General features: G+C 39.3%; 1 protein-coding gene across 1 annotated transcript; it reads right to left on the bottom strand.

Annotated features, from left to right (window-relative positions):
• Nucleotides 1-5,668: 5,668 nt before the first annotated feature.
• LOC149185263 (putative ABC transporter C family member 15) lies at nucleotides 5,669-12,185 on the bottom strand. Its single transcript, XM_089417866.1, has 10 exons — nucleotides 9,679-12,185; nucleotides 9,402-9,488; nucleotides 8,558-9,256; nucleotides 8,290-8,454; nucleotides 7,715-8,009; nucleotides 7,386-7,600; nucleotides 6,986-7,291; nucleotides 6,779-6,842; nucleotides 6,196-6,435; nucleotides 5,669-6,091 (listed from the first exon to the last, which is right to left on the bottom strand). Exons 1-10 carry the CDS (start codon nucleotides 12,058-12,060, stop codon nucleotides 6,000-6,002), a joined length of 4,545 nt encoding a protein of 1,514 aa, XP_089273992.1. The 5' UTR covers nucleotides 12,061-12,185; the 3' UTR covers nucleotides 5,669-5,999.
• Nucleotides 12,186-15,867: the final 3,682 nt, after the last annotated feature.

The following is a 15,867-nucleotide window of genomic DNA, read 5'->3' as shown; positions in this document are numbered from 1 at the left end:
GCGAAGTCCTTACTCAACAGGGGCATCCAGTGGCATATCACAGTGAAACACTTTCAGACACAATACGAAAGTATCCCACTTATGACAAAGAGATGTATTTCATTGTGCAGGTCTGCCGACAATGGAAGCATTGCATTTTGGGGAAGGAAACAGTCATCCACACATACCACCAACCCCTGCAGTTCATACAAACGCAAGGGAAGTTGCAGAATGATCGCTGTCAGAAGTGGTCCACATACCTGCAACAGTTCCATTTGAATATCAAGTATAAGAAGGGCAGCACAAATAATGTTGCAGACTGCCTCAGCGAACCGCTGATCATGGCGTTAACCACCGTGCTCAACTCTTGTGGGCACGAGACTTCTGATTGGCCATTTCTCTACAAAAGTGACCCAAAATTTGGTCACACGTACCATACGCTCTTGGAGGGTCAAAAAGTTCCAAATTTTCACCTCCAAGATGCTTTGTTATGCCACCTGGGACACCTTTGTGTTCCCTCAAGCGAGTGTGCCAAGATGACTTGGGAAGCGCAATATAGTCGGGCCACTAGGCATCTCAGGGTCGAGAAAATGGTGGCAGTACTACAAAAGTATTTCTATTCGCCGAATCTTCAATAGGATGTCCGAGAAGTACGTCAGATATTGCACTGCCTGCGTCATTGCCAAACCAACCATCAAGAAGCAAGGCCTCTATACTCCACTACCTACCCCAAGTCGACCTTGGAAATCCATCTCCATGGATTACATGTTGGGCCTTCCTTCTACTAAGCATGGCAACGAATGTGTTTTTGTGGTCATCGACGGATTCTCGAAGATGGCCATTATGGCGGTCTGCAAGAAGAATATCATAGTAGAAGCCACTGCTAAACTCTTCTTTGAATGAGTGTTGGTACACTTTGAGATCCTACAGTGTATCATCTCAGATCGGGACAGCGGGTTCCTCAGTACATTTTGGTCCAGTCTCTGGTCGATGTTGGACACCAAGCTCACTAAGTCCACAACTTTCCATCCCCAAACGGATGGCCAGATAGAGGTCGTCAATAGGATGATCGTACACATTTTGCGCATGTACAACCCAGAGCATCCACACACATGGGATGAAAACCTGCCCTATGTGCAACACAACTATAACCGGGCTCTCCACACCTTGACTAGCCACATTCCCTTTCAGGTGGGCTTGGGAATCCAACCACTATGTCCCATTGATGTGGCCATACCATTTGCAGCAACTCAGGCAGATTCAGCTCATGTCTAATCCGAAGCTGACAAGGAAAATAACTTCATTGAGCACATTCAACACATCCGCCAACAAGTCCATGACATATTGGACAAAGCCAATGTTAAGTACAAGCAACGACCTGATCAGCATCGGGTGCCACACAAGTTCCAGGCGGGCAACAAAGTTTGGCTACATTTGTAGAAGGAGCGCCTTGTTGGGCCCCACTGCAAGATTCACCCGCTTTGATATGGGTCATACACCATCACCAAGGTTGTTGGAGATAATTCTTTTGAGCCCAACATTCCCCCATACCTTGGCCTGCACCCAATGTTCAATGTGGATAGCCTTCAACCATACTTTCTACCTTTACTCGACACATCTGACATTGTAGAACAACTCACACCAACAGAGTTAAATCTAGACTCCATGGAACAAGTTGCAACTGACTGGATCATGGACACGCAAATCAAGAACACTTGTCAGCGGAAGATCCAAACATCAGTTTTCAAAGTCGACCAACTCCTACACCAAGGCAAATGGCTCACCAGGGACCAAGTAAAACAGAAGTTTATTCATCTCATGGAGGAACTCAATGCAATGGGGGCCATTACTTCATAAGGGGGGAGGACTGATCCAAGTGGATATTGGTGGCCACCCACCTATTCCACTTTGACCCTCACTATTGCTTCTTTCATTCTTTTCAGTTTCCTTAATTGTAGCACAGTTTAATATTTTTGGCAGTTTTTTCGGGTCCTTAACTTTCAGAGCCGTTTTGAGGCCCTAAACAATGTTTTTTTTGGTAAAATTTGTTCAGAATTTTTAAAGAAATCACATCAAAAGTTGTAGTCCTCGGAGATATCTTTCCAACGAGGTATCATACACGTCAAATAGAGATAATATGATCAAGTTACGACCCTGGGAAGTTGGCTTCCCAACTAACCCCGACGAGGCCCATAAACTCTCCGTGTTACATCTCCTTAGGTTAGGGTTTTGGTTGTTTAGGATTTTCTCTTATTGTTCACTAACAAAAAGGCCCTTGAGCCTCATTGTAACTGAGTTCAGAGCCATGTAGCCACCACATCTCTTCTGAGAGATAAGCTACCATCATCCGAGCTAGCGTTATTTCCATTCTATTTGTAAGCATACTTCAGTATTTAATATTAATGAAATGAAGTGTTATTGCTGCTGCATCTCTATATTTCTGGTTATATCTATAATTTTTTGCGTTCCTGTTTAAATCCGGATAAAAAATCCCCTTCGTCTCTGAATATCCCAAGCTTATGTTCAAGGATGCCATGAGGATATTTGCATCATGATTTATATCTGCAACTTGTTGTTCTAGCAACGAAACCCTCTCCTCTGCATGGTCATGATGGTTATTCACAAATTTGTCAGCCATGATTAGGGTTTTATGACTCTTGACCCAACTGATCTAGATCCCCTACAAATCTCCACAATATATCCAAAGAAACCTGCTCTGATTCCAATGTGATCCGTAAATTGACATGGATATTCTACATGATAGTTTGTCATAATAGATCTGATAAAATATACTTAAAAATCAAAGATTACACTATTACAATTTTATTTCTCTTTCGATTTATAGGTTTATAGATCTGTAGATTATTGTTGATAATGTATGCACGCAAATTAAAATTATGCAGAAAACAGAGAATAGTGAAACAAAGGCTCACACACACATTTGACATAAGACGTGACCTGGGAAACCCTTTCATGAAAAAAACCCAACTAGAAGGTGAGGTCGCTCCACTCTCTTTCTCTGAATGGAAATATGGTTGTGAGTGAGTAGAAAGAAGTAGGACCCATGACTCGTTGGCTTCTACAGCGCACAAATCCTCTGTGTGCTCTACCTCCTATCTCTCTTGGCCAGTTTTGCTCAATGATGGAACAAACGAACTCAAAAGAATGGAACCCCTTATCCTCCTAGTGGCTCGGTTATAACACAACCTGATAGCCTACTAGTGATTAGGTTTAACTACCAAAAATCTTAACCAAAGTTACAATATAGACTCTTCTAGAGACGTACACATCGTAATCATGTGAAACCCTTTTTTCATGAATAATGGAGGCTGACGTGGCATCCTTTTGAATTATGGTGGTGAAAACATGAAGGTCAACATCTGAGTGGAATAACTTTCACATACAAACTCCAATTGATGTGATTCTTGCATTGTTGGAAAGGTCTCTATGTGTATAACAGGAAAAAAAGGCGTCGTGCTAAAGTGGCAAATTTTTACCCCCAAAAAACTTCGTTTGATGCCTCAAAACACTCCCGAAAGGTTTCAAACCCCTATTTTCCAAACTAGGTCCCATTGGTAAAAATGGTCCTGAGAAATGATTTCCTCCACTTTTTCCACTCTAAAAGCATTGAGATAGATGACAAACAATATAATTATCCAATATGGACCAATTTTTCTCTTTGGCAGATTGTTTCGGAGTTTTAAAAGTGGATCTTATAGGAGATTGTTAGGTCCCAATTATTGTGCCCATATAGTCCCCATGTTGTTATAATTATGCCCCATAGAAGCCCACTATTGTTATTGTTGTGCCCCTACAATATTATTGTTATGTAGGCTCTGATTGTATTGGGACCTAATAGAGACATACTATCTATGATGAAAATTAATCCTAAAATTATTATCTACACAAAATTTTATTCTAACCAAAACCTACTACATCTAGTTGTGCATTGCTAATAGAAAAGAACCTTCATAGCAAGGATTTCAACAAAATTCATGTTAGATTCAACCATCAACAGTAAGATCTAGTAATGAAAATGAAAAAGATGTGATGTAGTGATACTTACTTCTATTGATAGACAATCACAAGAAAATACAAGAGTTGAGCTTACTCCAGTGTGAAAGCACTTAGAACACCAAACACTTTGAGTCACTCCATTGATACGACACTTTACTAAATAGCTTTCCTTTGAAGACAAATATGTGTATTTGATATTTAAATAAACTTTGATTCAAATGATAGCAATGATGAATTATGTAATCAATAGATGGAGAAAAATGTGAAGCTATGGAAATGCGTTTGTTTTAGACAAAACCATCAAGTTGTTAATGGGAAAAAACAATTATAGTGAAGGAGCACTATTACATAAGTTAGCAATAATAAGGGAGTGAAGGAACACCATTAAATAACTTAGCAATATTAAGGAAGTGACTTTTGAACTTCAATAGTCCTAATTTCCAAATTTCACTCCAATAAAACCTAAAAATAAAGGAAACCCTTGGCAATGATGATAAAATTTTAAATGAAGGAGAAAGTATGGTATGAACTCCATGGAAAGTTTGGAATGATCCCATTACATTTCAATTGGCATGGAAAGAAAAAACCCTTAACAAAAAATTTTAAACAGAGGAGAAAGTGAGGTATGAACTCCATGGAAACTTTGGAATGATCTTATTACATTTCAATTTGCATGGAAAGAACATTAAACTAAGAAGATAACTCCCTACAGTCTCATGGAATTGTTTTCAAACTTTCAATTTTAACTCTTTGTGCATTCTAAACTTTTCATTTCAGCAAGATACTTTATATTTTTGAACTTCTATCTAGCTCCTCCGGTGGCTAAAGTGAAGTTTTAACTCTTTATAATTTTGAACTTCTATCACAGCTCCTCCCGTGGCTAAAGTGAAGTTTTAACTCTGATAAAAGTGAAAGGTTACTTCCACTAGGTGAATTAGAAGTCTCCTCCGGTGGCTAAAGTGAAGTTTTAACTCTTTATAATTTTGAACTTCTATCACAGCTCCTCCCGTGGCTAAAGTGAAGTTTTAACTCTGATAAAAGTGAAAGGTTACTTCCACTAGGTGAATTAGAAGTTTTTTTAAAAGTTGATGTAGAATATCTTTTTTAAAGTTGAAATAAAAAACAACCAAACTAAATTAAACTTGTTAAACTGAAAATTAATTAAAACAATTGCTCAAAGCAAGATTTTCATCCATATTCAAAAGAAAAGTTTTTTTTTTTATAGAAGAAATTGACAAAAATAAATTAAAAAAAAACAAGTACTTTTTAAACTCAAATAGCCATTTTGTACCTCTCCCATTTTTTTTCCTTTTTTGGCCATATCTAGTAATTAGATGGTAGAATTCTCAAATTCTTATTTATTGAAATATTAGATAAAAAATTTATGATTACAAAATATTATGAATAAAATTAAGTTGGCTCCTGGATTAAGGAAAAAAACACAAGCCATCACTTATTATTAACAAGACCTATAAATCTTGACAAGTATAACATAGCTTGTCTTGCAGAAATGAGAATAATATGTTTATGTGAATTGGCACAGTATTATTACATATACTAGTCAGAATTAAAATAAAACAAAAAAAATGCCAAACTGAAACAGAAAATAACAAAATTAGAGCTAAAAGATACAAATTAGTTAGAGACACCTTATAGCAAACTGCACTGCACATACAAATCCAAGTTGTCTGGAGTTCTGATTACCTTGTTAAAGTGAAGAAAGTTACCTTGGAAAAAGGCTAAACTCCATTTCCATTGGTATATAACAAGTGAAAAATCATAACTTAAGTCTGAAGTCAAAGTCACTGATAAAACTAATTGAACTCTTCTGAACGACCTAAATATAGAATATTATCAGAAAATAATGAGCTTACATGATACTCATAGCGATGTTATAGAGGCTGAATAATTGAATTTATTCTGCTTGAGTTTCAGGGAAATGAAGGTTTTTCTCCATTCTATTGTGAACCCAATATGACCAATGTCCAAACCTCTACTTATATCTATTGGATGGAATACTCTGAAACAAGTTTTGCAAATGCAGAAGATTTGTTGCTGAGTAGTTTGGATGGAGTGTCATACTCAGCAATTTGTCCTGATTCAAAACAAATACATAGTATAAGTAAAAATGAAATGTGTCCAAAAAAAATAGTAACTGTAACAAAACAATAGGAAATAAACAGCTTATAAATGGTATACCATCCTTTAATAGGAGAACCATATCACTATCAATAACAGATGGAATCCGATGTGCTATAGTAATGACTGTGCAGGTAGAAAATTGGTGGCGAATTATTTGCTGAATAAATCCATCAGTCGCACTGTCAACTGAAGCAGTTGCCTCGTCAAGGACCAGTATCCGACTTTGTTTTAGTAGTGCCCGTCCCAAACAGACAAGCTGGCATTGACCCACACTCCAGTTTCCTCCATTCTCAGCAACTGTACAAGAGAACATTCCATTAGATTCGTTTCTCAATTTTGATTCTAAAATAAGGGGGTCCTAGAGACCAGGTAGGTCTCAAGGAAACAAAAAGGTAAACTTAAACATCGGCACTAAGATGGAAAACAAATAACAAATTAGACACTGTGAAATCAGAGGCTTTAGATTCTCGATTTTCATTCCAAGAAAAGCGCCGGAGAGAACAGGTGGGAATCAAAGGACCTTAAAAGATAACATAAACCTCAACACTAAGATGGAAAGTAAATAGCAGAATTAGCCACTGTAAAAGCTTCTCCTCTTCTCCTTCAGGACTTCCATTGAATGTGATAAAGACATACAGACCTGAGGAATCGAGTTTCTTTTCTTTTGCTCGTACAATCTCACCAAGTTGGCACTTGTCCAAAGCCTGAAAGCACAAGCAAAATCGAAGTAGATTCATAAACAATTAACTTACAGCAAGATCCTCGGGAAATATCTATATTCTTCAAGGCAAGAATAATTGGCGCTAAAATTGATACAAATGCTTATAGAATATGAAGCAGAACTAACCTCCCAAATCTCATCATCCGAGTAATCTTCGAGAGGATCCAAATTATTTCTTATAGTGCCTTCAAACATTGTTGGTTCTTGGGGAATAATGCTTAATTTGGATCTTAGGTCATGGAGGCCTATGGATGAGATGTCGACTCCGTCAATGACAATTCTGCCATTCGTTGGTTCCACAACGCGAAAAATGGATTGAATAAGAGTAGATTTGCCACTTCCTGTTCGCCCCACAACTCCCACCTTCGTACCTCCAGGGAAAGTGCATGTAAGGCCTTTCAAGACAAGCGGAAGATGTGGTCCATAACGCACCTGATTGTATGGATCGAATCTATAGATGAACTGACATGCAAATTATGAGCTGTAAATGCGTGAAAAAAATAGTCTATTTGTACTAAGTTCTGACCTGCAAATCAGTTAGATCTATTGTTCCCCTAGAAGGCCAGTTGGAGTTTGGTCTACAATTCTCTATGATCACTGGTGACTCACTGGCAATACGTGAATACTGCATTATTCTCTCCACTGAGATCATATTGGTCTCCACGGAACAAAGGAACATTATTACGTAGGATTGTGTCGTGCTCAGTTGTAGACCATATGTTACTGCCAACCCTGCAATACCTGTTAAGGTGCCATTTGATTTACTTTCATATTTTATTATAAAGAATATGTCTAGTCTGCTGAGATCAGTTTAGGAAAAATAATGGCATGCCAAGATAGTCCTTCTATACCTACTTGGTTTAATTACACCTTCAGGAAAGAGAATGAGGAACACCAAAAGGAATGCAAACAGAAGATTTGATAGAAAATCTATCCGAATACCAAGCCACTCAGTGGCTCCAACATTGTGGAGACTAGGTCTAGTATATATATCAGTCAAATCGAGATTTCTTTCCATGAATCGAGACTCCTGGTCAAAACTTCTAATGGTGGCTGCTCCAGAGATTGATTCTCCAAAATGCTGTACGATTGGAGCTCTACAAACTGATGCCAACCGAGCCAGTTCCCTAGCTGATGGTATGTAATATTTCTGCATGCAAGGAAGGTCAGAGGAGTTACAAGAATTCTTTTACTCGTTGCCTAAAAACCCAAAAGCATGGAAACACAGAAATACAGATAAAAAGTTGCCATGATAGAATCTTGATGCAACTCTATCTTTTTGATAACATCCTTTTCAATCAGATTATGGGCTCTACCTACACCAAACCTTGAAGTAGAGATCAAACTCTCTTATCTCCAATTTATGTTCCTCTGAAAAAACTAAAATTTGCGAAGTTTGTATTTATTATTATTGAGAAGTAAGAGAATACCTGATACCATATACAAATCGCACCCAGTGGTATAAACACAATGAAGACCTGCCAAGCAGGGAGAGACATCACTGCAATGATCCCCAAAAGTTGTATCAATTCAACAACCAAATATCCTAGTACAGTAGGAATCGTTCTGTCCACTGCACTCTGATCAGATGATGCCTGCCAAGAAACAGAGAGTTTGTTATTGACCCACTAGAATCAGATGATTTCTTTTTCTCCCAGGGAAGGTATTAGCCTATTAAAACAATAAATGTCAACTGACCCGATTGAGTATTCGCCCAGATGGAGTTGCATCAAAGAAGGACATTGGTGCACGAAATATACACCTGTGCAGATTGCTGAAAAGCTGATTGGCAGTTTTAAGTCCAACCAATGAAAGAATCATACACCTCACAACACTGCACAGGGAGCTGCTTAAGTTCAAAGCAACATAAACCAGAATAAGGGACTTTCTCACAGAGGAACTCTCATTTTCTTTTGTAGGGGCTTCCGATGCCAACCAGTTGCTACTATACATTTGTAGTACCTGACTTATTATTTGGGCCAGTAATATTATAGGTATCAGAGTACCATTGTATGCAGCAGTAATGTAAGACCAGTATACCGACATGTTTACCCTGCCTCTCTCTCTTTCTTCTTCTTGTACAAGCTGTGAATTTTTATTCTCTTTATCCAATCTTTCTTTGTGGTTTTCTGGTTCAATCTTTTCCTCTACATCTATTGAGTTCTGAACACCACACTGCTTCTGTGTCTCACTGGCAGTGACATTTTTCACTGCAGCTTTATTGCCAGGACATGAGCTTTCAACAAATCTCTCTGATGTGTACACTTCAGATTTCTCCATAGCAGAAATAGCTTTCAAAGCTTTCTGATGTGCACCAACCAATTCAACAAAATCTGTGCCTGATTGTAAGATGTCATCATATCTACCGACCTGAGTAATTTCCCCATCTCGCATTACCTGTGAAGAATATCATTTACATCAACAAAATATGGATCCCTTCTCTCCTCCTCTCAATAAATGATCAGTAAACCCATTGTCTCTATACCAATTACGTTGAAAAATTTAATACCAATAGCACAGGATGAAAGAAATTCAAACCTACCAGAATGATGTCAGCTGAGGGTAAAAACTCGACCTGATGAGTTACATAGACTACAGTCTTTGAAGCCAGAATACCAAGTATGCATTCCTATAACAAGGAAGTTCAATTTCTTAGATGTTTATGGACATGAAGTTGCAGCAGCACAACCAGCAATGTATATTATTCAGACTGAACAATGAATTGCAGAGTGCTACTGTAGAGCTTCATCATTTCATCAAAACATTAAAACTACTTAATTCAGGAAACCTACAGTATGTAAAGGATAAGAGAAACGTACTTGGAAAATATGTTTTCCAGTATGTGCATCCACAGCACTAAAAGGGTCATCAAAAATATAAATGTCTACATCTTCATATAAAGCACAGGCAATCTGTATTCTCTGTTTTTGTCCACCACTCAAATTTAACCCTCTTTCTCCAATGTCTGTCTCGTCCCCGTAGGGAAAAAGTTCAAGATCTTTCTTCAATGCACAAGCCTCAAGTACACTATTGTATCTAATATTATCCATCTGCTTCCCAAAGAGAATAGCGTCTTTAATTTTCCCACTTTGTATCCAAGGAGACTGAGGAACATAAGCTTTCGTACCACTTAAGCTAACAGAGCCTGATATTTTTGGTATTTCACCTAATATGCAGGATAAAAGGCTCGATTTTCCTGAACCAACAGTTCCACATACTGCAACCCTCATGCCTCTCTCTATTTGGACATCTAAACCTCTTATAGTCGGACTAGAGGAATCGGGATTCCAAGAAAATATCCCTCCTTGGATTTGAATCGCGAAGTTTGTTGACTCCTTTGATACCTTTTCTACCCCATTGTGTTGCAGCTCTTCCTCCCGCAGAAAGGCCACAACGCGATCTATTGACACTTTAGCTTGAGCAAACATGGAGATTAAGAAGGGAAGAACGCCTATAGCTCCCTGAAGTGACCCAAAGGTTGCAAGTGCAGAGAAAATATTTCCTGCTGTCAAAGGCACTCCTATAAGCATACATGTACCAAAAGTTGCAACAGAGACAAATGCTGTTCCTACAGAGAAAACAAATGTTGTGATAGTTGATGCGTAAACATATTTTTGTAGCCAACTATATTCTGCCTGCCTCAAAATTTCTAGTTTGCGAAGAAATCTTGTCTCCCAAGCCTGCAATTTTAAGATCCTCATAATTTTTAATGTCTCCGATGTGGCCTTCATCCTTTTGTCTTTTTCTTCCATGATTCTCTTCTGAAATTTCTTTTGCAATTTTGCAACTGGGAAATTTGGCAACATAACCGCCAATGAGGCTGCCAACGCTGAAAATACTGCCAAGCCCAAACATTGATACAGAATAATAAAGGCCAGAACAACTTCAAGAGGCACAATCCAAATCTGATGAATATAGTAACAGAAAGATGAAACATTCATAACATCTACACTCATATAGTTGATAATCTCTCCGCTTGTATGCTTCTGTCTTGACTGACTGGAAAGCAACAAGCCCTTCCTGTATATAATAGCTGTCAATGCTGCTCTAGCCCGTAAAGTTAATTGTTGTTTTTTGAAATTCCCTTGTCGCTGCGACAAAGACCCTAATACCTTTGCCACAAAAAATGCACAAACTAGCACATAGCCTTGACTTTCAAACTTTTTATTTCCTTGTAGAAAGTTAACAAAGTCTTTGATCAAAACTGGACCTACAAATGATGCACAAGTTTCCAGTGCTGCTAAGAATGCAGTCAAAAGTACTGCCTTCGGAAAAGATAGGAATACGGCTTTTGCTAATGACCCGGTATGACCTTTGGCCTCTAGCTGATCTCTGAATTTATGGTATAATTGGTCTGCCCTGTCAACCTCTGCAACTTGGGGTATATCATCAATATGCAAAGGGCTCCTATAACCAGCAGCAAGCAAAGGACTCATCCAAAAAAATGACAACCGACTGAGAAGGTTGGCTGTTGCATAAGTAGAGACTGCCTTAATGTTTCCACGTTTTTGGGAATTGTCTTTCAAGAGAGGTTCTAGAATGGTCTGTGAGGGGGACTCTACACCACTTCTGGCACAACAACTAGTATAACACAAGCAAGCCAAAATAAGAACAACCATAGTTTCAACAAAGATATCAACAGCAACGCTTCTTTGTTTTGTCAACCGTTGAATGTCGAGGACGATGAAGAAAGCCTGCAGAATGAATGATAGACTCCACCACAACTGCAATAAAAGTGGAAACTTCTGCTTACCTTCTTTTCTGATGGAGCGATGAACATAAGTTGACATTGTAAACCAAGTCAGAGCCTGGACAATATACTCGCCCACGTTTGCAAAACCTTCAGGCCTCTCCTTCAGCCACCAATACACAGGACCCCATATCCCGAGAACGCTGTAGCATATACATAGAAAAATGCAACCACCTAAAGCCAGATTTTGCATAATCCCCAGTTTAAACTTACTGGAAAAGCTGTCAAATGGAACAGCAGGTGTAGGTGGCCGAGGTGTGCGAAATTTACACCTTCTCCAACACAATTCAAGGATGACAGAAACAAGAAAGAGCAAATCAAGCCCAATTGCAAGTGAATGCCGACAGAATTGCCCTACAAAAATAGGCCCTAGTCCGCCCCACCCAACTGTTTCACCCATTTCCAGCCAGAGGGTATTGTTATTCTTGTTTAATGTCCCTATGGCTTCCATGACTGCAAGCAAATAATTTACTAACAATATCAACGAAGTGCGTTGAGTATATCTACTTCAGTTCCCACATGAAAAAACTTGTAACAGAGCTCTTGGTTACCATTACCATTTATAAATGCACATACAGGTTGATACTAGCACTGCGTGATGGTGAGATTGAATCACCTGGCTAATGCGCTCTACCTCTTTCATTGTGGTTGGCAATATTCAACCTTTTAAAAGAACAGAGAAATTGGAGTATCAATTGATTTGCTTTGTTAAAATATTTATTTTATTTTATTTTTTAATAATATTATTATTTTTAACGAAGGAATTGGCAGCTGGGTCAGTATTATACTTAAGTCAAATCCAGCCATAACTAGTATACTATACCTCTGGGAAACATCAAATTCTGCCTTTAACGGCATTGAGTTGCGAGTAGGGTGAACCTCTTGGCGGCGGCGCCGAAGGTGGTGGCGGCGGTGCTGCATTTATTTAATATTATTATTAAATTAAATTGACTTAAATGATTATAATGTTTACAATTTCCAATTTCAACCCTTCTCATAAAATTTAACAATTTATAAAATAAAATAAAATACATATATACAAATTTTATTAAATTGATAATTTCTATATATATATAAATTTTATTAAATTTATTACTTACAACTACATTAAAATTTATTTTATTTATTTTTAACATCATCGGTCGCTATATTGCTTTTCGAAAAAAGAGGGAGATGGAAACTGCTCCCCTATAGTACATAGTTATTCACCGAGTGAAGCTAGGGAAGAAGGATTTACAACAACAGGATCCTCCGGGTTCCTGCCACTTAGGCTTTAAAATGAAAGCTAAACTGGGATATATCCTGACAAATTGGAGCACTAAAAGACGACATTTGCAGAACATTATCTGTCAAAAAATGAAATGGTTGATAGCCTGACTATGATAAATGGAAAGAGACCTAATGTGCCTGCTTGAGACGCCTGGCTGATCCGCGTCAAAAAATGAAGAGATGTATGATATCCCTGTTTGTAATGCCTGTCTGACCCGCGTCAAGGAAATATCTGAGAAAAGATCCAGATAAGAAGAGGCCTGGAGCGCTGGCTTGGTGACTTTGAGCTTTGAGCGATGCAAATGGAATGAGCTGCCCGAAGGGAGGATCATTGAAGGAGGAGCGTCCAAAAATTCCATAGGAAGGGGATTCTTGGGACAGAAGTTTTATGCAGGTCCGCAGGAATCGGGCGATCAATTGGACAGAAAGGGGAAAAGGAAGAATTAAGGGCGAGAGGGGGCTGAGACAGGGGAGCGTGCAAGGGAGGGCCTGAAGGGAGAGAGGGAACAGTCGACTGACTGATATTTCATGCAAATGAAATTCCTGAGTGCGCCAGGTACCTCTGTATGTCTTGGTCACAGTGAGAGATTTATAATTCATTGGATCTTCTATCGTGTCAGAACTTACAAGCTTATTGCAAAGCTGATTGAGGGAAAATCTTTTCACAGTCATGGCAAATGGTGATAGGTCTCCTCTCCGTTGCAAACTAGACATCCCTGAGGACTGGCACATGCCTTGTTGGCCCGTTTGTCAGCATTTTTGTTTAAACTGCGCAGAATATGATGAAAGTGCAGATCTTCCATAGGTTGAGCTAGAATGTGGCAGCGACTTAAAATCTGCTGGAGAAACACATATATGGGATCTCTCTTCTGGACCATTGAACTAATAACCATTGTCGAATCTCCGAAGATGAAGGCTGCCTCTGTACCAAGCTTCCCAAGCTGAATAAGTCCTTGGTATAAGGCCAGGGCTTCTGCCCTGTTGTTGGAAATGTGGCCGAGACCCCATTCATATGATAAAACAATGTCCCCATTAGCATTTAGTATCACTCCTCCAGCCCCTGCAGCCCCAGGGTTCGACTTTGAAGCTCCGTCGAAAAAAAGACAGTACCTGTTGCAATTTTGGATCCAAGCAACAAACTCATTTTCTTTGAGTCTAATTTTCCAATTGAGAGGGACAACATTTTGCCTATTGTGAGCGGTGCTACCTATCTGTCTGCTGTTGTTTTTGTCCAACAAGTGACCAATAAAGCTTCGTTCTTCCACATTGAGCTCGGTGATGTCTACATTCCTTTGGTTCTTAGCTGATATGGTTTCAAGGGCGAGACCCTTTGCTTTGCTGCATAGACTTCTGGTGTTCGAACCCTTGTCCTTAAAAACTTTTCGATTGCGGGCCAACCAAATATTCCATAACATGGTGTAAGGGAGAATATCCCAAACCCTCTTCGCAATGCTATTCTTCCTTCGCTGCCAGGGGTAATTCTTTTTCCACTTGTACAGAATTTCTCCTATGGTATCTTGGCTGGTCCATGGAGTCTGATTGTTCTGAGACAATTTTCCCCAACATTCGGTAGTGAAGGGGCAGTCAATAAAGAGACGGTGGACGGATCCTCAGCAGCCAAGTAGTTGGGGCAGCGAGAGGGGTCGATAATTCCACGCTTTTCCAAGTTTTCGACTGCAAGAGTTTTCCCTTTGAGAAGAGTCCATATAAAAAAATTGATTTTTGGGAGGGCCTGAGACTTCCAAATAGCCTTCCAATGATTCCAGATTGGCATGGGATGATTGCTGCTACAGAGGAATTGATGGGCAGCCTTAATGGTGTAAGTAGATCCAGAAGGGTCCCAACTGAATCCATCTGAGGTATTCTTTTTGACAGGGGCTATGCTATGCAAGTGAGATTGGAGAGCTGACAAACTATCTCTGAGATCATTGGGTGTAATGGGGAAGGACCATCCAGACCAGAGTAGGGATGAAGGATCCCACTGTGAGATTTGATCCAAATGATGGATGCCAGTTCTTTCAAAAAAGGAGAGGATGGGATTGACTCCAGCTTGCGTATTAATAGGTTGTTGTCCCATGATTTTGTCCGCTCCAATATTGATGCTTGCTCCTCCCTTAGGAATTTTGGAAGTATTTTGGGCAATTATAGGAATTGCTTTTTTGCATAAGCGCCAGATTTTGGTGGAGTCTCTGTTGGGGATGTCTTGATCGAGGAGCTGATGCCTTGGAAAATTCAGATATTTAATTTCCAATACCCTTTTCCACCATGCAGGGAGACCAGTTATGAATCTCCAAACCATTTTTCCTCCAAAAGCTAAGTTAAGATATCTGGGGGATCTGATGCCAAGGCCACCTCGATCTTGGGGCTGAATTACTTGCTTCCAGCTGATCAAATTAAACTTCTTTTTGTCTTGCTTCCCTCCTTGCCACAAGAAATGGCGGAGGATGCCTTCCATTTTGTGATGAAAGGAAGCAGGGGCTTGAAGGAGAGTAAATTGGTATAAAGGCAAAGAGGATATACTGGATTTCAGAAGGATGAGGCGACCAGCTGGGTTAAGCCATATTGAACCCCACTGCTGTACTTTCCTTTTCATCTTATCGATTATGGTGTCCCAGACTTCTGCCCTCAAGGGCCCTGCGCTTACCGGAATGCCCAAATATGAAAAATGAGTCCAATCATAGTGGCATGAGACCCCAAATGTTGCAGCAATATTATGAAGGACCTGCGATGTTGTATTCCAACCGTAAATACAACTTTTTTGCTGATTGACCAGACCACCAGAGTAATCCATGAATTTATCCAGAAGAACTTTGAAACGCCTGGCTATTGTGATAGAAGCCCCTCCAATTAGCAAGGTGTCGTCTGCAAATTGAGAGTGATTTATATTCTTGACTCCATTCCCAAATTTTATTCCTATTATGAGACCGACCCTCCGATGGAAATCCAACGCTTTGCTAAATGATTCAGCCATTAAAATAAAAAAATAAGG

Source organism: Pinus tabuliformis, chromosome 3_2 (assembly GCF_031772625.1).
Source record: "Pinus tabuliformis cultivar Carrire ecotype Pingquan chromosome 3_2, CPIR1, whole genome shotgun sequence".
Lineage (NCBI taxonomy): Eukaryota > Viridiplantae > Streptophyta > Pinopsida > Pinales > Pinaceae > Pinus > Pinus tabuliformis.
The sequence above is the reverse complement of the archived record's forward strand: the minus strand, read 5'-3'. Positions and strand labels throughout refer to the sequence as shown.